The sequence below is a fragment of the Cyclopterus lumpus genome, chromosome 4 (assembly GCF_009769545.1).
Source record: "Cyclopterus lumpus isolate fCycLum1 chromosome 4, fCycLum1.pri, whole genome shotgun sequence".
NCBI lineage: Eukaryota > Metazoa > Chordata > Actinopteri > Perciformes > Cyclopteridae > Cyclopterus > Cyclopterus lumpus.
In genome coordinates, this window is record NC_046969.1 from 10,187,417 (window position 1) to 10,212,821 (window position 25,405).

A 25,405-nucleotide genomic window follows, 5' to 3' on the forward strand; every position below is an offset into this window, starting at 1 on the left:
CAGTCCAAAAAAGCCCTCTAATGAATCCAAAAGTCAAAGTTTCAGCGGTGCATTTGGGAATTGTTAATGCAACCGAGCCGTCCGGCTGTCACCAAGGGAACCCACATGCTAACCAAACACGTCACCGACTTGTCCCGACATGAAGCCGTATGTTTCAGATCCAACATTTGCATCCCAGTCTTCCTCTGGCTCAACACTGTGGGAGCACTGTCTGGCCTCGGCATACCCACTGTCCTCCAAATCATCAGGCTCCTCCTTCTCTTCTAGGAGTATAAAACACAAATGAAGCAGCAGTGTCACAACCACAGAAACCATCAGTTATCAAAATCATAGAAGAAGAAGCAGAGCAGGAAATATTGCAACGTCTGCTGTTGATGCACTGTTTGTATAGGTGCAATGGGCTCAGTTGGGGAAACTAAGCTTCGTGAACCATTGGTGCAAATAGTTCATGGCTTTGACACACTGGACACAGTAAGAAATGACCTGCTGGCCAACCTGGGTATTGCATTTGAATTGGACATCAGATGAAAGTGGTGTTGCTGCCGTTTTGCTCACTAAGTGTTGTATTGTAAAAGGGACCACTTTTAAACCGTCTACAGCGCTGCTTGTGGCAGATTGACAAACGCATGCAATACACATATTGACGTTCTGCACAAAAGATCTGATGGAACGTTACAAGTACCCTGCTCCTGGTCATTTAGGAGCACAGCCGAGCCATCCTGGCTCAGTGCGACGTCAGGGTGATCCTTCAGGAGCTGCCGGAGGTTACTGAGACTTCCGGCCAGGGCACGGACTTTGGGGTAGCGGGACCACAGCGCAGCCAGAGGTACACACACACACCTGGCAGCGCGCACAAAAGATGACGTTATGACATGAAACCCTCATGGGAGCCATGAGATGCCAAACTTTTGGAAATATTTTTCAGAGGAAAGGTCCGTATTGAGATTGGTGAGAGTTGCTTTTTACCAGCAGCTCCATTTAGGAATTTAGCAGTTTGGAAGACAACAGACGGTCAAACGTACAGTATGCAAAGTGGCAGAACTGTTCCTCCTCATCTTCCTCAAGGAAACAAACCTGCGAACTTTGCCAGACTCCTGGTGTCCTTGGCCATCTGTCAAAAACAGCTCTCCATCCTCAACTTCCTGATACTGCACCAGGATCCTTATTGCTTCTCCACATGCAGCTGGGAGGTATGTTTAAAAAAAAGTTGGTTTTCACTGTTACATCTTTACATTAAAAAAAAATACCTGGCAGTATAAAATACATTGATATCGTGGAGAAACCTCTACACACAAATTCAATGTTGCTGGCCCTATTACTCTCACTTATACTTTCCATCTTATCAAACAGAACACACACACGTAGGCGTTTCAGTACAGAGCCTTCTTTGAACACTTTTGAAATCTGTGATGTTCATCACATCACATTTTTATGGTCATTGGATTTTGGGTCCAACACCTGACGCGATGTTCACCTGTCTGCTTCTCTTCCATCTCCAGGTGTTGCTCTGACGCTCTGTGGTGTTCCTCCCCATCCCCCTCAGCATCCCGTTTGCCGGTCTTCTCCTCCCATCTTCTCCTCAGCTCTTCGGCCCCGGACAACACCTCCGTCACCAGGACCCTACTCAAGATGTTGTTGTCCTGCAGGCTGGGGTAGTTCTTACTATACAGCTAATATAGAAACGGGATTAAAGAATAAAAATAAAAGACGGATCACAATATTGGACTTTCATAGTGGTAGACATTTAGCGTCTTTCAATGTAATCATATTGTTTTTTTATTTATCAAGTATGTAATTCACACAGAAGTATACAAAACCATGTGGTTATTTTATATAGACTATTTATTTATTAAAATTACAAGAAAACATGCTATATTGTGATATTATATGACCTACATCGGGACAGAAGATTTTGGCCACATCGCCCAGTCCTAATATAAAACTTTACTACTACTGATAGCTGATCCATAACAGTAAGTCAAATATTACTCAGCCAGTTGTAGAAATATCTGGCTTTAAAAACATACTTTTCTAAAATCTTGACTGACAAGCTAGAGTCATCTATAATTAAAAAGTAGTTTGTAGTTTTTGACTTTTTGTTAGTTACAAGTTTCTATTTGTAATAGCAGTGCTGTGCCTCAGGCTTACAGTAGACATGCAGACTACCAAGACACCAATGTTGTAGTGGCTGATGCTCACCAGCAGAGGCCGACAAAGATGTCACTTTTAAAACTCCCCACTGTCCTCCCTGTTTTCTGGGGCTTATGAATTAGTGTTACCAACCAAATCTTTATTGTCAAATTGATATTGCTAGCTGAATACTGAATTAATTAGGTTAACTAATGACTAAACTGTTCACATCTTCAATCTCTCATAATAATCAGAACTTGTAGGTGATTTGTCCATTTGTTTATCAATAAATATTTTTCTGTTAGGTATATAATAAACAGAAAACAGTGGCATGACTCAAATATCTGAACATATATTCAGCATCTATGGTGATCTAAAAACTGACAGAATACAAGGAAACTAAACAACTTCAGACACCTGAAAACATTTGCTGAATAAAGCGGGGAAATAAAACCCCTCATATTCACAGTCTTTGAAGACTGGGCCAACATGATGCCCGACTCAGAAATCACTGATCTATAAACAAGGTTCCTCACCAGAGTGTATGAAAACATATTCTCAGCACCATCACAAAACAACATGTTGTAGGCCTCTCTTCCCCCGAGCCGGTGAAACACACCAATCTGGGAGCAGAAGCCGACGCTCTCCTGCTGGCCCGGAGGTGCCTGTCCAACACCAGTGAACTCCACCTCATAGCCGTAATCCAAACACACCTTCAGAGCCCTGAGGAGGGATGCAATGGTAGAAAAAGTATGTTTAAATCTTCATGGAGAGATATTCATAAGTGTTTTAGGGTGGATTAATTTATTAACATTCTCTGTGACAAGAACATACCAGGACTTGAACTCGGCTCTGCTCCACTCGAACTTGTGGTCATGGTGCCTAAAACCCGCATTTCCAGGGAAAAGGGGGTTGAACTCAAAGTTTGGGGTACTGACGATAACATCCACTGGAGTCATGTAGCCAAAGACCACCTCAGAGAAACGGTCCACATCAGCAAGCGTGAGGTGCTCTATGCTGCAGAAAGCCAGGAAAACATGGCGATAAATAATGGCACAGAGGGGCCCGGAGAAGCAGAAAGATGAAAACCAAACCAATAGAGAGACCTGACCTGATAAACAAAAGAACGAGACAATAATAACCAGTATATTTCACACTGGTAGCCGCCAAAGCATGAAGACACTGCATCCCAACAGCCATACAGTCTCTTACAGCTCTATACTGGTCACCAGGTCAAATCCTCTGAGGCGGGCGTCCCGCTGTGTGACGGAGCCCTGGTACAGCTCGATGCGCAGCTGATCATTACTTGGTTGCAGATAGTCAGTTATCATCGGAGCTAATTCATACCTGAAGGAACAGACAAGCAGAGCGCACACGTTATCCATCCACACAGTAGTACAGCAACCAAAAGCACAGGGTGGTCCAGGAGTCAAAGGTCAAGCTGTAATGCAACGGGCTTTTTCCCCCCTTTACTACCACATGTAGAAATGAATACGCTTTTTAAGATTGACAATGACATACATGTTGAGTACAGTAATCACTATTTATTATGAGATGTGACCCATTAATGTTTTTTGAGAGGTTTCCCATGTGGTGCACAGATCCAGACTAGCCGTTCAATTATTAATGCGAAAAGGGCTGGGCGATAAGTCACTAAACCTTCAATATATGACCATATTGTGTTCTTGCTTTACAAAATTAGAGATTGTCCAAATGAATGATTGCAAGCCAACTGTATTTAAAGAAAATATGAATCTAAGTTTGAGTTGGCTAAGTTTGAGTTGCTTGATATGGATATGGTGAAATACATTGTGACGGAAAGGTTAACGTCATTGATCATTAATTTGACTATTTTAGGTGAGTTTACACAGGCTACTATTGATTAATATTTTTTTATTATTAATCCATTAATAATTTATCCAAACGCCAAATAAATAAATATATAAATATATATATATTTTTTTTAAGTATTCACATTTAAAAATCTACAACGAGCAGAAATATTTTGAATTTTTACCTTATGACCTTACAACTGACATGATATATTGATTATGTTTCTGTTGATGAACTCACTGATTAATCAATTAATTTTTTTCAATTCTGCATTCAACTGCCATCAAACTCTCTGTGATCTCAACCACGTGCCCAGCCTTGTGTGATGAACATTTTATTTCACACCTTCGATTTTATAAAAATACATACATCTTTCTTTTCAGTTTGGCACCGTCGATGTCCATTCCAACCAGCAGTTCAATTTCATGGTGAAACTTCAGTTGTTTGAGAAGGCTGCACTCAGCGCACCCCAAGTCCAGCACCTGAGGAGAAGGGAGAAATAATTGTGTGCGCAAAGTAACTCTTGGCTAGAGGGAGAAGTCCAATCTTATGTGAAGCTTATCACGCTAAAGAGCCCAAACCATTATGAAGAACAACTTATGCTAATAACTTGATTCACCTCTGTCACATTGGTGCAAACGGGGTCAACCCAGCCGACCAGTCGGGGAAAGAAATCCACAAAATGAACAGGAATTACAATTTAAGTGTAAAGCTTTTTAATGCAGCAGCAAATGGGTCAACGCGTAAAACAAAAAATGTTATTCCGGTATTTTGTGTATATAGTATATAATAAAAATGTAATTAAATTGATCCGACTCATAGTCACAGATATTCGATTCAGCTATTTGAGTCGATAGCAGCCCGATAGCTGATATTGTTATCAATGCATCCTTATCCTTATGATTTGAAAAGGCCCACAGCCAATCTCAGGTCTGAGGACAAATATACATCTGTCGATGTCCGGGCCTGCTCAAAGGATCAGGGAGTAAGGATGTTCTGTGTCAGAAGGAACAGCCTGTCAACACTGAAGAACCAGCAGATATTGCTAAAAAATGCAATGCTCCTTCCCTTACATGCAAATAAGTCAGCCTAGAACGATCAATGTTGAAATGTTCTTTAATGCATTTAATTAAACGTGCTGAAAGGTATTTAAAAACAATTGTGATGGAGTTTGTGTTATTCTAAATTCTGACAACAACATTTTAACGTTGTACTGCAAATGTAAATATCTATCATCTGTCTCTGTGATTAGCAATAACACAAATGTATCAAATTGCCAGCTGTTTTTACAGCACCACAAGTTTCAGAAAGGAGGGCATATCAAAGTACATAATGCAACATTTTAATTTGAACTCTTTATATCTAAGCTATATCAAAATGCTTGTCCAAAGTTGTCCTTGATATAACGTTAAATCAAGTAATTTATATCACAATTTAGTAGGATTTATTTTTTATATAAAAAGGGGACACAGGTAATGTGCTAATTCCTGTGACATAGGTTAATCCAACTGATCATATTTCCACATGTAGTTTGTATTACATGTGTTAATACCTTACTTTGAAAACCGGAAACACCGCTAGTTGTCTCGCGCTTGCTTCGCCGATCCGTCCTCGTTCCATTTAACGTTACCACAAAACATCAACAAGTGCACGTTCCAGCGACAGCAGTTAATTGCAGTTATAATACGGGTAGATGAAATCAAGCATTCTGATTGGTTGAGAGTGAGTCACGGGGCGTACTTTATTCAGCCATAAAGTCCGGTGCAGCTGTTCCATATCAGTGCGCACTCAAAATAACAGGTCGATTTTGCGCGGCCGTTAGTTGTCATTTCAAGCTTCATAGTTACCAAACATGTTTATGTGAACTTTGATATTTTTTGAGTGGTTAGCCGAAGAGGAACGTCATTCCACCAAAAAGAAAGACATTGAGACCTATGAAATGTAATTTAAAAAAGCTCCCTTCAAAGCTACTGGGCATCAAATCTAAATGAAAGACAGCGTTGGAGTGATAATAATAATAATAATAATAATAATCTTCTGGAGTTACAATGTTATTTATTTAAATCAAAAACTGGATTTATGTCAGCTGCCGTTGGCTCCACGGCGTTAGCGAGAGCGGCTAGCTTTTGACGTATCGTTAACAAACATTACACGAACAGACGTTTTCTCTGAAGCTAACGTGTAAAGTGTGTTTCCCGTGAAGAAGGTACCTTCTGGGGTTTGATCCTCTTGACAAAATCGATGACAAATTGATGTCTTTGTCTGTGAAGCGGCGGACTGAAGATCGGCTCCATCTTGACGTTGTCTTCCGTTAGTTACGGTAACTTACGTTAACTGTTAAACGTCAACGGCCCCACGAGACCCCAGAGGGCGCTGCTATTATAGTGATGACGCGTTTTGTTGTTGTTTTTTTACAAGGACTGTCAGCAAAATCAAGACAGAAAAACTGTCTTGTAACTGAAATACGTGTTTCTGTATAAATGTGTCATTATAGTAGTCTGGGATCCTGATCAACATCTACTTAAACTATTGCCAAACTATGTTTAAATTATGTGGAGCGCATTTATATTATAGAGCTTCTATTCAACATGTTCCTATTGCTGGGTCTCTAAAAGTAAACTCTAACATATTCTGTCAGTATTCTCAAATTATCTTGCTGTGATCTAAGATCATTTGCACTGAATATGAGGGTCTGATTGTCATCCCAACTTTGGCTCGTGTAACTCCAGTTGTATTCCTCCGATATATACAGTATATCCCTTTTTCTTCAGGTCATTTTCAGATACGACAGCCAGTTTCCCATGAGGCCAAGGTCACGTAGAGATAACAATATACTGTATATGAAGCAGATTTAGTTTATGAAGTTGAAGCCGGTCTAATCTAGATGATGAAGTAAATTTGAACACAGTGAAAGAACAATGTTGTGATATACAGATGTATTTTCTTTCACCGCGAAAAGACACATTTAGGATGTAAACCACTATGTTTTTGAGACTACCTTTTACCATCAATGGAGTTTTAACACTTAGTTTAGAAAAGCCATTTAGTTATTTCCTCAAGGTATCCTATCCGTGTGTTTAACATTATTGCTATTTAAAACGTAACAGTCACCCATAAAATTGAGGTTCAGGTGAAGCCTTGGCATTGCAAAGAATTAATAGAAAAAACAAACTACTACATTATGAGGTATGAATCCAATAAATGGCCAAACGGAGTGAATGCCAACATTAAATGTTGTTAACATTGTAAGTTACTGATGTGTTGCACAGGTACTTGTGTGTCTATTTAGGGCTGAAATCATTATTCACAGGTAGAGAGACACACATAAAAGCGTGTTTGTTTGTTTTTTTCCAAGGAAGGTTTTCAACACTCGTGTTCATACAGAGGGATGTTTTTTAATGGTTCACAGATTATTTGTTATTCTTTAATTTCTGCGATTGTCAAAGTGTTCACAAAATGAGAAGTTACATAGTACATCATAAAGAAAATATTCTGCGTGGTTTTAAAAAATATTGCTTGAAAAAATATCAGTTTTAGTTTACACTACTTTTTAGTTTAAACAATCATCCAGAGAATATAATAACCATCTTGAAAATAAAACCATTTTTGATAAATAGAATTTCAGCAATACTTTGAGAGACAGCATTAATACCACAATGCTGCTATGATACCAGCCCAATTTAATGAAATGTATATACGCTATTGCTAACAAAGATTCATAAGCATTCAAATCTAAAGGTTCTCCTCAGGTTTGATCATCATTTATTTGTGACATGCAAGAAGTACCCCAAACCGAAGAATGTTGTGGCTTTGTAGTTGTAATTACTTTCTTTTTAAGTGTCCTTCTAAAGTTCTGAGGTATTGGACAGTTACAGTTGTGTTGTGGATGCTACAGAGTGAAGAAAACCAGCAGCCCTTACAATGGAGCTTCTGCTGAGTCCAGTGTGAAGTGTAATCGGTGTGTCGGTGGTGTTTCATTGGGAGGCCCCAGTGATTCTACACATTGGCCTGGAGTAGGTGCTTTGGCTGATGGTATTTTGGGCTGCCAGCCTGAAGCAGTAGGTGGTCCACGGCTTGAGGTCAGTCTCATTGAAGAAATGACCTTCCACGGTTCTCATTCTTGGTGGCTGGTTGGTCTGCTGCTTCTCCACAATTACGACCGTGTACTCAGTGGCATTCTTCACCGTCATCCACTTCACATACAAGGAAACTCCACTTACTGTTACATTCAGCACTTTTGGGATTTCCAGATCTGAGGGAGAGATGGGTGATACATGAACACTTCTTTCATAGTACAGGCCTATGGCCTATGATGATTTCAGAGTCATGACGATGTATCACACTAGCTCTTGGTTTTGTTACAACACCACACTTACTGTTATCCGAGTGGGCATAGATTCCACTGGCCTGCAAATCTCTTCTTCTGCGAGCTCCTACTGGACCTGAGGAAGTTGAGAAATAATGGTGACAAATGTCAGAAACTGAATTTAAAAATGGTAATATAGAAGAAATAGTGATGACATAATATAAAATACATTGGCAGGATTTGTCAGCAGTTCTGTCAGGCCAGTCAGAAACTGTGATGGTGCTTCTGCGTTGTGCGTATATATGACCTGTTATATCTCGGTTAGGGATGCTTTCTCCCTCTGCATTGCTGGCTGTCACTTCAGTGGCGTTAGGGTCAAAGCTGGTCATCTGGCAGGAGAGTCCGGTGGTGTTGCAAAGCTCGACACGGGCTTCCCCGGACACGTTGTAGACGGCGTACCTTACAGCGAACACTGATGCATCCCAGGAAAGCACAGCAGACACGCTGTCACCAGTGTATTTCACATGCTGTGGCGCACACGGCACTGGGAAAGAAACAGTGGCAATGCAGTGAACACAAGGACTGCGGGGATGTTGTATTTAAATCATGCATCATCATTTTTAGGTAGGGTTGGACAATTAATTGAAATGTTATCAAAATCGCAATATGGCTTACTGCAATTTTCAAATGGAACAATATTTGTTATCGGCAAAATGTGTGTCAAAATGCATTTTTATCCTAAATATTGTCGTGCTGCAGAGATGCCCTGGTATACATCTAATATTCTATACACTTGTGAAACATCTTTGTTTGTTACAGACCCCTGCACAAATTACACCATAATCATTTGAATGTTTTACTACAAAAATAAGAATAATGCTGTAAAACTTGTTATTCCCTCTAATATTGAAAATTATATAGTTAAGCTCTATTCTTAAATCTGCCTATTTAATATTTATAAACATACAATACATGGTTTACAACACATGTACCACATGTAGTTGAAAGCTGATTGATTTTGATCATTTGTCAACAATTCTAACATCCTATGAAGAAAGTTTATACAATTATGATATGATAATGATATCGTCATTTATTTTCTGTTTATACAGCAGCCTCTACTTTACGGTTTGAATCTTCTTACTTTTAGTGCAATTTAGATTGTTTTGGTGTGATTTGCCTCGTAGAGATATTGCTCTAAAGGCCACTAAGATCCCTCCTAACCTTCCGTATAAAGTTCCGGGTGGATGCAGTGCAAACTCACCTGTGACTCCAGTAAAAGCACCGGATGGCTCGCTGGCGCCGGCTGAGTTTCTGGAGCGTACAGTGAAGTTATAAGCTGTGCTGCAAGGTATTGGGAACTCAAAGTAGGCCCTGGGCAACCAGTAAGAAGAGACCTGCATCAGGGTCTGTGGGTTGTTTTGGATCCGACCGGTTGTCTCCATTAGGTACTCAACATCAGAACAATTGACATTGTCCCATGACATCATGGCCCAGTGAGCTTGGCCTATCCTTTGCATTCGGACATTAAGAACAGTCGGAGCGCATGGGGCTGAGGACAAAAGAGATGAGAGGTTAAATTCATATGTTACCAATGGAAGTGGCCCAGATACATTTTTAGCACTTGTTCTTCAGGTGTAGTTTACCAATTGAGTTCATTTTAAAGAATAAAAACACTTCCGCTTTTGACTTCTTGGAAGGACATACTGATTTTTACAATATATTTACCACTAGCTGTACTACGGACGCAACATAAGTTTATTGATTGGTTGTTACATTACTGTATGTTACCTGAGCAAGACTAAAGATTTGTAGCATCTACGTTCTATATTTAACAAAGAATGTTTTTCAGTAAAATAAATAGAATTCTTACAAATACATAGGACCAGAGATTACACTTAAACACTTGTTTTTTCATGTATTTTGTTATCCATATAAAAAATGAATGCATGCTCAATTAACTAATTGGAGCATTGTTAATTATGGTGAACTGCAAATGTTTTAATATGTACCTGCTCCCGCCCACAGTGGTGCACTAAACGAGCTGTTGCAGACACCGTTTGAGGCTTCGACAGAGAAATTGTAAATGTCACCACATCCCAGGCCTTCGATTTTGCAGGAGGTGACTGTGCTGTCGCAGTAGAGCGCGTCCCCATCCGTAGATCGGGCGCAGCCAAAATACTCCACGGCGCCCTCACTGGCACCCCAAGACAGCATGGCAGAGTGGGTCTCACAATCAATATCCACTGCGAGACCAGAGGGCTCACAGGGCACTGCGACGACAGAGAGAACATCCGGTTCAGTGTGTCAGATTAACTTAACGTAGAAACAACATTTAAAAAGTAGCAGCTAGATTGTACATACTGGGAAAAACTACTTTTTCAACACCAGACATTTATTTTTGAATAAACTGCAGTATCATTAGAGCTCTCAGCTCCAAATGCGCTAGCTTCCTATTCTCTTCTGAAAAAAATGTGACTATTTTGGGCTGCAAGTAACAATTTTAAAGATGTGTCAGTTCACTTATTGTTTTCTATACAATACGTTTGTGTACCTGTTCTGAAGGATGAAGTATTGGGCTTGCTGGTGCAGTTGTCTCCACTGGCGGTGATGCTTAAGTTGTACGTCTGCCCGCAGTGCAGATCCCCCAGGGTGCAGTTGTTTACTGAGGAGTTGCAGCTCGCTACATGTCCATCCTTCCCTGTCGCTGTCAGTTGGTAGGATGTGGCCACCGGGGAGCGGCCCCACGTCACCGCGGCCCCATTCTCCTCGCATGTTGCCTCCACTGTCACATTGTCTGGGACACAGGGAGCTAAAGAGAACAAACTAGCCCGTAAGTGTATTTGTTTGTTTGTCTATTTAGCACCTGCAATTCTTCCTGGGGTTTACACAATAATTAGTTTCACAGTCTAAAGATCTCACAATAACACAAAATCCATGACAAATACCAGAAAAATACAGTAAACCTCACAGACGACATAAAACACAAATTTCAATAACAGTTTTAAAACTAGATACACGATTCTCATTTGTGATATGTCTGATGACTTTACGTTGAATTGAGTTTGTTATAAATACCAGTTTTGATCTTCTTCGGTGGGCTTCTGAGGCTGCTGCACTTATCAGAAGACGTCGATACTATGATGCTGTAATGCATGCCACAGCTGATATCCGGGAGAACGCAGGAGTTGGAGGAGCTGTTACAGGAAATGAGGGTTTGGTCGTGGCCCTCGGCGGTCACCAGGTAGAGCGGAGTGTTCTCCTTCATCTCCCATTCAGCCAGGATTGTGTCGCTGTTGCATTGTGTCACTGCAGTAATGGATGTGAGAGCACAAGGACCTACAGAGCAGGACGGGAATTAAACAATAGCTTTAGAAAACACTCGTCGTATGAAATTAAAAAGCTGTCATGGTTAAGTAAATTTAGGAAAACATAATATTATAACATTTCTTAATTTGTTCTTATTAAAAGACTTAATTGAAGCTGAATAGCATTAAACTCTTTAAAGGGTGGTTGTAAAATTAAGCACAGAGTAGATCCTGTTTTCTGACGAAGAGCAGAGTTTTAACTCTGTTCCCAACCTTGGCATTAGGACCCCTCCGATGGGTCGTACGATGAATTTAAGGGGGTAACAAGATGATTACTGGGATGGAAAAGAAGAAAAAAATATTGTTTTGCTTTCCCAATTGATAAAAATAGATAGTTGTTATTACTCAAATATTTTCTTCTTTTGGGAAACATCGAATAGTTTTTTTTGCCAGTAGCAATCAAATGGAAAGAAAAGTCACTGTTTGATGAACAAGTGTTCATTTTAAGGGCTCACAAGCCAAAAGTGTTTGTAGCCACTGATCCGTAGTTGTCAGCACTTTTGTGGCAGACAAGATCGTTATAGCGTTTAATTTAGTGTTTGGTAATGCATCATATTGTACAATGTTTACTAGATAATTTCATAGACAACATTTCAGCACTTTACTTAGAAACGGGTGCACTGAGAGTAGAGAGTCTTGGTGAGTACCTGTCTCAAGCTCAAAGGTGCTGTGATTACTGCGGCAGTGTTTGTTGACAGCAGTGACATGGAAGTCGTAATGGGTCCCACATTTCAGATCTGGGATATTACAGGGAGAAGAGGTGGTTGTGCAGCTGGTGTTGTGACCTCCGACCTCTCGGGCCATCACATCGTAGCCGAGGGCTCCTTCTGAGACGTCCCACGTCACCCAGGCAGAGTTTGAGATGCAGTCCAGGCGGCCCTGAGCATTTCTGGGCACACATGGAGCTATGGAGGGAATTCAGAATTGGATATCTTATTTCTCGTTCTCCAGGAGCAGAGGGGTGTCAGACACACATGGCATGTATTATGTCATTAGCAGACAACCTGTTTCATGGGGGAGCATCAGCAACAGCATTAGTTTATGAAGACATGCCAATGTGCGCCATCTTCAAGCCATTTACATGTTTATCAATTATTTGTTTTCAATCGGGTAGTAAAAGAAATGCACATATTAACCATCTTTATCAGAAAACAGAGATAGTTACAGCCTGTAACTCCCCCCAATGTATGTGTGAATTAAACAAACGAGGTACATGCAACACGTAGTCACGCAACTTACTACTGGATACTTGGCGTCCTGCCACCAGCTCCGTACTTAGTCACACACACAAACTGTGTTATTTAACTTCTCATTTCATGAAAGTGTGTGTATATGTCCCAAAATATTGAATTAATCCCTTTAACTATAAAACACACATATGAAGCATGCACAAACACACAGCTATATTTAAAAACTGCTATTAAAACACGCATTGCCTGCAGTTGGTGCGAGTGTTAAATTTGGAGCAGCTATTTCCTTTCTTTCCTCACACCGGTTTTTCAGTTTAGAACGGGACTGATCCTCGTGGAGGATCTGGAACCTGCTCAGCGTGTGTTTAAGTGAATGAATTTCGGAGCTGCAAATCATGTCATCAATACGCGTCTGTGTGTACATGCAGCATTTGAGGAAGAGGATGTGTGCTTGAAGCATACTTGTGGAGGTCTCGACCGCAGCGCTCGGCATGCTCTCGCAGCCATCTCTCACAGACAGCACGGTGACGTTGTAGTGACGTCCACACGGGAGATCGCCGATGGTGCATGCAGTGGCGCTGGAGTTACAGTAGAGTCTCGCCCTGGTGTTGCTCACTGCCGCCACGTGGAAGTACTGGGCATCTGGGTTGGGGGACCAGGACACGGCCATGGCGCCATCATCACACTGTGCATCAACAGCCACATCCTGGGGTGCACAGGGGGCTGAGGGGGAGAGGCGGAGCAGAGAGGGCAGCTTGGTATTATTTTGTTTCACTGCTATTATGCTGAGGAGAAAAATACTTTTGGACCCACCACCATAATAATAATACATATTTATCACAAGAATATTTATCACAAGAAGCCTTAATGAGTTCACCCCCTCCCCCGTGTTTGCAGTACCTGTTCGCAGGTATGCCTGGTGGCTCTCCACACTGGAACAGGACTCATCCCGGCCGACCACGCTCACGCTGTAGGTCTGTCCACACTGCAGGTTGCTCAGATCACAGTGGGTCATGGTGCCGTTACATTCAGTCTTGTCGCTTCCATCTGCTGTGACACCCACCGCGAGATAGGAGAGCGCTCCGCTCGCTCGCTCCCATGTCACAGCAGCAGAGTTTGAGTGGCACCGTAGGGAAGCCTTGACGTTGGTCGGCCTGCAAGGCACTAGGAGAGAGAGAGAGAGAGAGAGGACACACACTAGTTACTGTTGCTAAGATCAGAAAGTTCACATATCAGCAAGTAGGAATTTCTCGATCAAGCTTAAGAAGATCGAGGCATTTTCTTAACTGATCAGTTTTGGCTGTATTGAGCATGTATGTCAGCTGTCACACGGGTGTTTTTACTGTAAAGCCAAAGCTTTACATTTTTATTAGATTTTATTAATGTTATCCGCCCGGAAGATGTACAGATGACGAAAATAAACACCCAACATAATACAGTTTGTTCAGGTAACTCAGGCAAAGACTAGAGAGCACTTACAGAAAGAGAGACCTGCTTTGTTATTTTGTTGGATGCAGGCATTTATTTTCTTAATGTAATACAAAGCTACTCGTATACATGGGATTGATTTTAAGAACGTACTTGCAGTGTGCCGCTGTATTATCTCTTCTTTTTTTATTAAGTAATATGCATTTTATCTTTTAGCTCTTTAAATATGAATATTTTGGCTTATTTGTTATTGACAATTTGTCGTTCAAGAAGGGATTTTGCAGGGATACGGCATTAAGTAAATGCAATACAGGACTGATGGAAGTGCAATCAAACCCTTGAGGTCTCTGGCTTTTAGTTCCATTTCAGCCTTTTTTCCGACTGCATCAGTGGACAGTGGTGCCTTTATATGGCATTTTAAATTGCATTTATGTTTTGCTCTATGTTTTACGATTGAACTCATGGAAAATGACTCCCGACACACAGAAAAACGTACCTGACTGCAGGTTGAGGTCGGCGTTGCTGTTGTCACATTCTCCATCCACAGCTGTCAATGTCAGGTTGTAGAGCTGACCGCAATGCATGTTGGGTAGCTGGCAACTGGTTGCGGTGCTGTTACACTGAATCTTGTGACCATCGGGCCCAAAAGCTCGCACCATGTAGGAGGACACACCCTCCTCCTCTTCCCACGACACAACTCCCGTGTCATTACTGCACACCATCTCCGCTGTTCCTTTCTGTGGTATGCACGGCACTAAAGACCAGCCGGCAGACAGACAGGTATGAATGAACATAGGTAGAAATACAGCTCCAGTATGACGTTCAATATGCCTCACAAGTGATTCTACCTGTGTTGAGCTCCACGGCAGAGCTTCCAGCGCTGCTACACGTCTCATCTGAAGCACTAACAGTGATGGAGTAGTTGAGGCCGCACAGCAAGTCATTGAACAGGCAGGTTGTCTCATTGCTGTTGCGCGTAGACGTGTAGCCGGCGTTGCCCTGGGCAACTGTGGTGTATGATGACGCCCCTTTGCTGGGCTCCCAGGAGACCGCCACGGCACCAGACTCACAAACTACCCGGGCCTCCACCTGCTGTGGTACACAGGGCACTGCAGAGGCACAGACAGAGACACGAGGTCCAATAACCATCCAGTATTAGCAATATCAACGCTACCAGAGAAAACCCAACACTATTTTGACGAAATTAGTTTTGTGGAAAAATATTGTATTGTAATTAGTAGTATGTCAAATCACAAAGACTTAAGGAAATACAGTAGCATTAGTTCTCCCTTTTGTGTGACACATGCATGCATGCTTTTCTTGTACCCTGACTCAGCAACAGAAACTTCACAACAATTCAAAAGGTGTTGAAATATTACTAGAAAATCACAGTTGGCACAATTCAATGTGCCTATCTATCGCGCTGGCGAGGCCTCAGTGTGTTGATTCTAACCTGCATGCAGCTGTGTGATGTCGCTCTGTGAGACGTTGCACGCGCTGTTGACAGCGATCGCAGTGATGTTGTAGGTGAAGCCACACATGAGGTCTGTGAGAACGCAGGACTGTGAGTCCGTCTCGCAGTGAGATTCATCTTCCTCCACGCCGACGGCTTGGACAATGTAGGAGTCGGCCCCTCTGCCGGCCTGCCACGCCACACGGGCCGTGTTCGTAGAGCAGTCCACTGCAGCCACAACACTCTCAGGAGGACAAGGCACTGGAAGAGGGAAGTGAATCACGAATGAGGTTTTGATCAATGTTAGTCACTAGTTAGGGGAGTTTCAGGGAGTCCCCAGAAAAATAGGTCGTAGTTTATTTTCACTATTTAATTCACTAAGGAATGAAATGAGTACGAGTCATAAAAGTGACGAATCTGATCACCGTAGGTTTTACTTCCTCCATGTTTACCTCCTCAACTGTATAAAAAAACCTTTTATTCAGCAAGGTGTTTTTGACTTGAATCACTGCCAGCTATTTTTTCGTTGGCTACTGGCTCTGTAGTGAGATTATTTTGAATGAAAAGTGCATTACAAATAAAATGCATTATTATTGTAGACTATATAATTCTGGTCTTAAATCACATCTAACAACAACAATCTTAGATATAAGGTAAGGATATCAAGTACTGACACCCCACACTGTCACTGTTGCAAGGTCGTTATGTGAGCCTTTACACATCAGATCAACTAGATTTCAGTTGGTGATAAATTCCCCAAAAACTGCATTTAAAACTTACCCCATAACTACAATTTTAAATATGCTTCTGTCTTTTAGAGCTCACCTGACTCCATCTGCAACTGGGTGCTTGGTGGGCTGCTGCACTCCTCATTTGAGGCCACAGTGACCACATCATAGGTCTGACCACACTGCAGGTCTTTCAGCTCGCAGTTGGTGAAGTTGTGGGTGCAGGTGGAAACATGGCCGCTAGAGGACCGAGCTGTTGCCGTGTAGTTCAGGGCGCCTTCGGCATAGACCCAGTCCAAGAGGACGGAGTTGGTGAAGCAGTCGAGAACCAGCGAGCCAATGCTTGGTGTGCAGGGAACTGAGAGAGGGACGGAAGAAAGGGAGGACTGGAGTAACGCCACGTTAACAGCAACAAGTCAGTGACACACATTCACATCCAACGGTGATCCAGTTGTTCTACCTGATTTGAACTTTGTAGCTGGGCTTGGTAAACTTGAGCAAATCTCATCCTGCGCCACCACCTGGACAGAGAAGGCCTGCCCACAGGTCAGGTTGGTCAGGGTGCACATTAGGTTTGCACTCTCGCAGGTGGACATGGCTCCCTGGGGACTCCGAGCCGTCACTTTGTAGGACGAAGCCCCCTCGCTGGCACTCCAGGACACGAGAGCCTGGTTTTTAGAGCAGTCTATCGTCACGGCCACATCAGTAGGAACACAAGGCTCTGGAGAAAGGCAGGAGGAGATTGTATTAAGTTTAATTATTTAATTGTGGAGTGACAACAAATTTGAGATCATCTTAACAAGCCTTCATTTTTTTTAAAGCATCAAATTAACTTACCAAATGTATTTACCCACCTGTTTACAGAAATAAAAATGCATGAAAGAACGATAGAGAAAACAACGTTTCGGGATGAAATGGTTTGAAATGTCTCACCTGACTGCATTGTGTCGGCCTCACTGGGGTCAGAGTTACACTTCTCGTTGGAGGCGACGACCGTCACCGTGTAGTTCTGCCCACATTGGACGCCGGGCATGCCACACTCTGTGCTGTCAGACCAGCAGCTTCGCGATTGGCCGTCTTCTTGCGTCACCGTAGCGGTATAGAACTCGGCCCCGACCGAACCGGTCCACGAGACTACCGCAATGTTGGAGAGGCAGTTCATGAAGCTGGAGACGCCGGTGGGCGGGCAGGGCTCTGTGGGAAGGAAGGACCAATGGTTAGTGAAAGCTGTAAAATATATATATATATATATATATATATATATATATATATATATATATACACACACACACACACACACACACACACACACACACACACATATATATATATATATACATATATACATATACATATATACATACATACATCTGCACACTGTGATATAGTCTTTGTTTGAAAACAAGGGTGGATGGAATAGTAAACTACCTGACTCGAGCATTAATGGCTGACTGGGGAGGCTCGTGCACACGGAGTCAACTGCCTGAATTGACAGGAAGTACTTGTGGCCACAGAAGAACTCAGAAATGAAGGTCCAGGTTTCGTTGGTGCTGAGCTGCTCTTTGTGGCCGCTGTTGGTCTCTGCGGTCACGATGTAAAACTCAGCACCGTCACTGGCATTCCAGGCCAGCGATCCCACCTTAGAAATGGATTGCGATATATTGTTTTATGTTCAGTTTGTTTAATAAAATGTGATTTGTATAGCCTCTATCAAAACAAAAGAGCTTCACAGAGCAGAAAGATGCAACAGTTTAATAATTCCTGAGGAGGAAGCTTTTTGTAAAAGTCCAATATTCACCTTCATAGTGCAGTTCAGAGATGATGTGAAGTTCTGAGGAATACAGGGTGCTAAAGACAAAAGAAGGTTAGTTAGTTGTGATTCCTTCTTTTTAGATATCTCGTTGTGCACAGTACATAAAGTAAGCACGTTTACCCATTCGTATGGACGCGCTGTTGCTCGGCTTGCTGCTGCAGAGGTAGTCGTTGGCAATGACATGAACGGTGTACTGCTCGCCACAGTGCAGGTCGTCCCAGGTGCAGCTGGTGGTGTTTGTGGTGCACACGTGGGTGTGGCTGTCCTGTCCCACTGCGATGGCTAAGTAGGACTCCGCCCCGTCGCTCTCCGCCCAGCTGATCACTCCCAGGTTGTTCTCACACTGTATGAAGCTCTGTACATGCTCGGGCACGCAGGGACCTGAGGTGAGGGGGAATTGTGTCAACGTGATAAACGTATTATGCTGTGCACTCCATTAGAGCGAACTGTGAATGAAACACACACCTGTCTTGAATGATTCAGGCATGCTCACAGCGCTGTCACATTGATCAGCCTGAGCTTGTACAGTGAAGGTAAATAGCTGTCCGCAGGGCAGCTCAGCCTCCACTGTTGTCTCCTCAGTTTGGAAAGATGTGACGTATCCCAGGTCTCCTGTGGCTGACACCACGTAGACTGATGCTCCTTCAGCTGCCGACCAATCCAACACTACCGTCTCATTGTCACATGACCCACTGGTCGTGAGGCCAGTTGGCTGGCAGGGCCCTGGAAAAGAAAACAATGTCCTTCGTGAAATTGTATTTTAGTTCAGATGTGATCTTTGCTTTCCCCACTTCTGACATGCTTGTTTCAATATCGCTCCAGTTCTTGCTCCAACTAACAATTTATTTTGATCAGTTTGTCATTTATTTGCTACAATTTCATAAAATAGTGAAAAGGGCCTATCATAATGTCCAAAGCCCAGGTTGTCATATTCGAACGTCTTAAACAAACAAATAATTATATTTTAAAAAGCTGGATCAAGGGAATTTGTTGTATTTGTACTTAAAATAATTCATTAATTATTAAAATAGTAGCTGAGTTGTCGATCATTTGACATATCGATTAATTAATTAAACCAAAAAAATGAAATACATTAATTTAATACATTTTCCTACTGCATAAAGTTGGGTGAAAAACAGCAACTTAATATACAAAATGATAGTTTTTTTTTTTTGAAACGATCAATAAATAATATTAATAAGAACATCTCTCGCACTGACAATATTTTGTTAAACTGTGATCAGGATATTTTAATCTCCATTGTTATGCAGCTTAAAGCCCAATCTCTCAATCAGTCACCTAACCAGGTAATGCTCTACCTGTCTGGATCTCCACAGTGCTGCTGGTTTCACTGTCGCACATGTCACTGAATGCAGTTACAGAGAAGTTGTAGGTTTCCCCGCAGTACAAGTCGGAGAACTGACAGGTGGACTTGGTGGAGTTGCACTGCAGAGTCGTTCCCACGCTGCAGGTGGCAGTCGCCATGTAGAGCTCCACTCCCTCTCTTTGCTCCCAGAACACGTCGGCCGTTCTCGTCCCACACTGCAGGTCCACTCCGACACGCAGAGGTTTACAGGGCCCTGAACGACACGACGAGTTGAGATGCGTTTCAGTGATTCCCAACTCCTGATTGAGATGTTGCTCAACTCACGCGTGCTGAAGGTGACATTAGTGAGTGTTTCCGTCTGGCAGTGATCGCTGATGGTCGTGAGGCTGACGTTGTACGTCTGACCACACCGCAGCTCGGTCAAATCACACTGCTGCTCATCAGTCTCGCATGAAGCCCGGTGGCCGTCCTCTCCTGCTGCAGTCGCCCTGTAGGCGTTCCCTCCATTGGCCAGGCTCCACGACACTTCGGCCGTGTCGTTGTAGCAATCCGAATCCGCCGCCACATTTCCAGCTGCACAGGGAGCTTCAGACGAAAGCAAAATGCAATTATAATAATCACGCTAAAGGCTCTCGAGGTCATGAAAAATTTGAAAAATGGCCAAAGCTAGCGAGAAAGTTGTTTTGTTGGCAACATTAAATGCTTTTCTTGCTGCGACTTGTTTTGCTCACTGCTGTTTAATATACTGTGTTTTGCTCTTCAGGTTGACTTCCTTGGGTGGGTGTATACGTATCCATACACAATGTAATATCTTTTTAAAAAGAGGTGCTTCCTCCTCAGGAATGCTTCCTCCTCAGGAATTTTCCTCTAAATAATCCACGTTTTGTTTCATTACGTATTGCCCCGGAGCCACACATTTGCATGTGTGGCAACAAACAAATTATATTTGAAACCTGCATTGTATATATTCTTGTTTGCTCGCTAGCTTGCTGCATTTTGCAAGCACATCGCTAAATTTCTTGGAGCATTTCCGACATCTGTCCATCAGTGGAATATCATGAAACCCATGAAAACACTGACCTCAGAAGCCACGAATACACCATACCTGAGACCAGCAGGACAGTATTGGAGATGCTGCTGTTGAGTATTTCTCCGATAGCAATGACAGTTGTGTAGTAGACGATTCCACAGTGAAGGCCTTCTATGTTACAGAAGGTGTTGTTTGTGTAACAGGACAGGAAGTGGCCATCTCGCCCGGCGAGACGGGCCTCATAGCCGACTGCCCCAAAACTGGCCCCCCACGACACGATTCCCATGTCGTTGTGACACTGCACGTTGGTCTGCACGTTGTTGGGCGGGCAAGGCTCTGAAGGAAGAAAAAGAAGCATGCAGATATTATGTTTAATATATACTGCATATTAAAAAAACACCAATACGCTACTTTATCTGCAAATCTTTGTATGTTTAATTGTACGATTCACATCAAGAGATACTGAAAATATCAAGTGTCATGTTAAGCCTAAATTACACACGTTTCGAAGGCTACAACTATTTATTGTTTCGCTTATCAATTAATCTGCTGATTATTTACTCGTTATTATTTACTTATTACTCGTATAGATAAAAAAACGTATAGATATTTAGTTTACCGTCATATTCTGTAGGACAAGAATAAAACCAGCACATCTTCACAGTTGAGAAGTTGAAATAATGGAAAGTTTTGTATTTATACTTGACAATTGACTGTCAAAAATGTATCAATTAATAAGAAGTTATCAAGCTCTCAAATCCCAACGCTCTTCCTCTCAACACTGACACTACCGCCGTGCTGACGACATCAAAGAAAGTCCACTGACTCCTGAGAACCTAGCGAGTGCAGTTCTCAGGGCGTTTCCTCACCCGTCGTAATTGCAACGGATTCGGTCGAGGTGGACACGCCTTGACACACAGGATTGTTTGCAGTGACGTTAACGGTGTACATCTGGCCGCAGTCCAGGCTGTACATGGCACAGTTGGTGTCGTTGGTGATGCAGGAGACTGTCAGGCCCTGCTCGGTTACCCCTTGAACTGTATAGTAATCAGCACCGGCGGCCACGTCCCACAGCACCTGGCCGATCGTCATGCTGTACTGAGTGACGATGTGATCCGGGATGCACGGCTCTGGAACACAGAGGAAACGTGTTAATGAGCGAATGAGACTCATTTTGCACAGTGAAGGCCCAACATCCAGGTGAGGGGACAATAATTGAAACATTACTGAATGGTCGGGGACTCTCAGCATGTGTGCAGCTTTGTTAAGCGCGTGTGCCCTCGGCTCACCGGTGACCAGCTGTCCTGTCATGCGAGCGATGCTGCTGCAGGTCTGTCCCACAGCTTCCACCGAGACGGAGTAGCTCTGGCCGCAAAGCAGCCCATCCAGATCACAGTGGGTGCTGTTGGCCTCACAGGAGACGCTGAGGCCCGACGCGGTGGTGGCCATTACCATGTAAGACAAAGCCCCATCACCTGGGTACCACGTCACCATGGCCATCTGCATATCGCAGTCCATCACTGCCTCAATACGTCTCGACTCACAGGGAACTGAGAGGACAGGTAACACAGTTATGACAGTCATGCCTTTAGTTTGCTTTAACTTTATTTATATAACGACATCGCTCTGATGTCTAAAAAGAACGAGGACGGACGAGTAAGATGTGTGTCTGTCTCTTGACTCTCTGTACCTGAAGGTGTTTCAACCACTGGGGTGGACGGGCTGTTGCAGTATCCATCTGAGGACACCACGGAGACGAGGTACATCTGACCGCAGCCGAGTCCCGTCACGTTGCAGGAGCCCTCGGTTGTGCCCTGGCAGGTTGTGCTCCGACCGTTACTGTCCTGCACTGTGGCGATGTAGGAGTCGGCTCCTGAGCTCTCAGACCAGGACGCCGTCAGACTGTTGCCCTCACAGTCCACCGCAGAGGAGACGTTTGCAGGTGTGCACGGCACTAGTGAGAAGAGATAAAGAAGATTTGGTGCGGGGCTTTAAGTTTTCGTTTAACCGTGGGTCACCAGAGTTAAAGAAAGTATTATACATAATACATACATATTGGATGTCCCTGTCATGTCTGTGTGCTAATTGTGAAGCTACAAGCAGCAGCAGCTTTGCTTAGCATATAGACTGGAAACGGCTAGCCTGGCTCTCTCCGATGGAATATAAAAAACACAATTATTGGTTTTAAGGGGGCTTGTAAACCTGACTGTTTTGTGGGCATGCACAGTGACTTCCTGGAGTCTGTCAATCACAAATGTTGGCAAAACACAGCTGTATATTTACCATACAAACATGCAAGTGGTATAAGCTTATTTCCCAAAAGAAAAAACCTAAAGAATCACGTCACAACATTTGTGAAAACAACAACAACAAAAAGATAAATAGCATGAGCTGTATGAGGCTACATGGTTATAGGTTATAGATGAAAAGAAACAATTACTACATGCAGAAATGTAATTTGTTGTATGCGGCTCTGGATAACGTTGGTGAGAGAACTTCGGCTCAACACACCGGTCTTGATCGTCACGCCGTCGCTCCGTTTGCTCTGGCAGTCTCGGTCCTCTGCCATCACAGTAGCTGTGTAATACTGTCCACAGCGCAGACCCGTCAGGTCACACTGGTTGGTGTTGGAGCTGCACTCGTCCATGTGGCCATCGGTGCCCACAGCCCTCACTCTGTAAAGCTGTCCTCCCCTGCTGTGGTTCCACGACATGGAGGCCACGTTGTCGCTGCAGCTCAGACTGGCTTCGAGGTTCTGAGGAACGCATGGCACTGAGGGGGGAGAGTTCAGCATAGGCATGTATTTATGCTCACTTTTTTTAATGGACTATTCACAAATCCTGGGCTCTGTAGCTGTAGGTATTTTAATAACTGAACCTAATTCTTTCCATGATGTGTGAATGCGTATATATCACACCTGTCCTGGTGATGTCCCCTTCGCTCTGGGAGCTGTTGCACGTCCGTCCCTCGGCCACGACAACCAGAATGTACATTTCTCCGCATGGCAGATCGTCGATGTCGCAGCCGATGTCCGACGTGGTGCAGCAGAATCGGCCTCCGGTTATCTGCTCCAGCGAGGCCGTGTACGTTACCGCACCAGGAATGGCTGGCCAGGCGATGCTGATCGTGCGATTGTCGCAGCCCACGGATTTTTCTACCTTCTCAGGAGGACAGGGAGCTGGGGAAGGAGAAGCACTGTGAGGTACAATTTAAAAAAAACAACCTCCTGATGAACCGCGGATCTATACTTCCACTACAAAAAACAAGATTCTAAGTACGTCACCTTACAGCCAAGGCACATGACTCAGAAAGAGGTACAAAAGCAGCATGAAGCTACTATTAGAGGCTAGATGTGTTAACTACTATGTAAAAGAAATGGCACTTCATCATTCAGTCATTACTAGAGTAGCTAATGTCTTCATTTCTAACATTAAAGCTATTTCTATTTAATGTTGTATCTTTCAAGCTATTCTAATGGCATTCAAATTATTTTATAATTTCAAGAGATAAAAAAGGAGTTGAAAAACTTGGTCTGGAGATCTGAAACATCATGTTTTAAAGAAATACAAATAAAGCAAATAAGTGAATAGAGCTATATTTTAATACAGATCAGGTTCTGTATTTCCTCTTTTCTTTCCTGTCTTTCTGTTGTTTGAGTGCAGAACTTTTAATTTAAGATTTAAGCCAACAGTTACAGCTCAATAGCTCTGTGTAATGAAACAATTTAAGTGACTTCTTGTTTTCAAATTATAACTACTGTTTTTAATATTCATCTATGTATATAGTTTAATTAATTTAGTGTGTAATCTACCAGTCTCAGTCGAGACAGCATTGCTTGGTGCACTGGGACACTGCTGGTCTCGGGCCGCCACGGTGAAGGTGAAGTTTTGGCTGCAAGTCAGCGGCGGCACAGCACACACCCCGTCTGACGTGGAGTTGCACTCAAATGTCTGGATGTCACCCTGGCTGTCCGTCGCCATGACGATGTACTCCTCAGCCCCTGGAGACTCCTCATGCATCACCCAGGCTGAGTTCACCAGGCAGTCGATCTCCACACCAGACAGGCGAGGTACGCAGGGAACTGGAGGTAACCAGGAACAGGTCAGAGCATGACTTGTTTTATGACGCATATTATGCTTAAAACCCTGACATTGACTATAGAGACTATACAAGAAACAAAGACACAAATATGATTTTAAAAAGAGTCACATCAAATAGCAGACTATAAGCTCAAATAAAAGTGTCCAGCTGCCTCCTTTATTCAAGCAAAACTAAAATATTGATCCTTACCTGTCTTGATCAGTTGTGTGGGGCTGTCTCTGCCCACACACCCGTTTCTGGATGGCGTGATGGTGACGGTGTACTCTGTCCCGCACTCCAGCATAAGATTACAGCCGGCGTTTGTGCTGCTGCAGTTGTGTCGGTGACCTGTGGCGTCAACCGCAGACACCGTGTGCACGACCCCCGCCACACTGTTGTTCCAGGTTACAGATACAACACCGGTGGTACAGTTGACAGTAGGGAGGAAGGTCGGGGGAGGACAGGGAGCTGAGAGGAAGAGGAGAAGGTGAGGTGAGGATGAACAAAGACATAAAAATGTATCGTTCTCATGGACTGAATATGTTCTTGATATGGAAGTGCCATTTGAAAAGCATCGTGACTCAATGTTGCATGTTTAGCTGCTTTTAAGATTGACAAACTCTTTGTCCTTTAGTCTCTTGAATCATTTACAGATCTGATTGGATAAATACAAAAATGCACTGTGGTCGAGAAACATACAGTTTTTTGTACTTGGAAAG

The 25,405-nt window shown here is 43.1% G+C and overlaps 2 protein-coding genes across 2 annotated transcripts; both read right to left on the reverse strand.

Annotated features, from left to right (window-relative positions):
* Positions 1-108: 108 nt before the first annotated feature.
* henmt1 (HEN methyltransferase 1) lies at positions 109-6,261 on the reverse strand. Its single transcript, XM_034530369.1, has 9 exons — positions 6,174-6,261; positions 4,333-4,445; positions 3,343-3,477; positions 2,965-3,147; positions 2,667-2,853; positions 1,475-1,670; positions 1,075-1,183; positions 683-840; positions 109-263 (listed from the first exon to the last, which is right to left on the reverse strand). The coding sequence occupies exons 1-9, from the start codon at positions 6,255-6,257 to the stop codon at positions 109-111; spliced, it is 1,320 nt and encodes a 439-aa protein (XP_034386260.1). The 5' UTR covers positions 6,258-6,261.
* Positions 6,262-7,937: 1,676 nt separating this feature from the next.
* On the reverse strand, positions 7,938-13,320 carry LOC117729366 (fibronectin type III domain-containing protein 7-like). Its single transcript, XM_034530371.1, has 9 exons — positions 13,130-13,320; positions 12,285-12,526; positions 11,348-11,608; positions 10,824-11,081; positions 10,282-10,542; positions 9,534-9,821; positions 8,577-8,813; positions 8,340-8,405; positions 7,938-8,215 (listed from the first exon to the last, which is right to left on the reverse strand). The coding sequence occupies exons 1-9, from the start codon at positions 13,318-13,320 to the stop codon at positions 7,938-7,940; spliced, it is 2,082 nt and encodes a 693-aa protein (XP_034386262.1).
* Between the last annotated feature and the right edge of the window lie 12,085 nt (positions 13,321-25,405).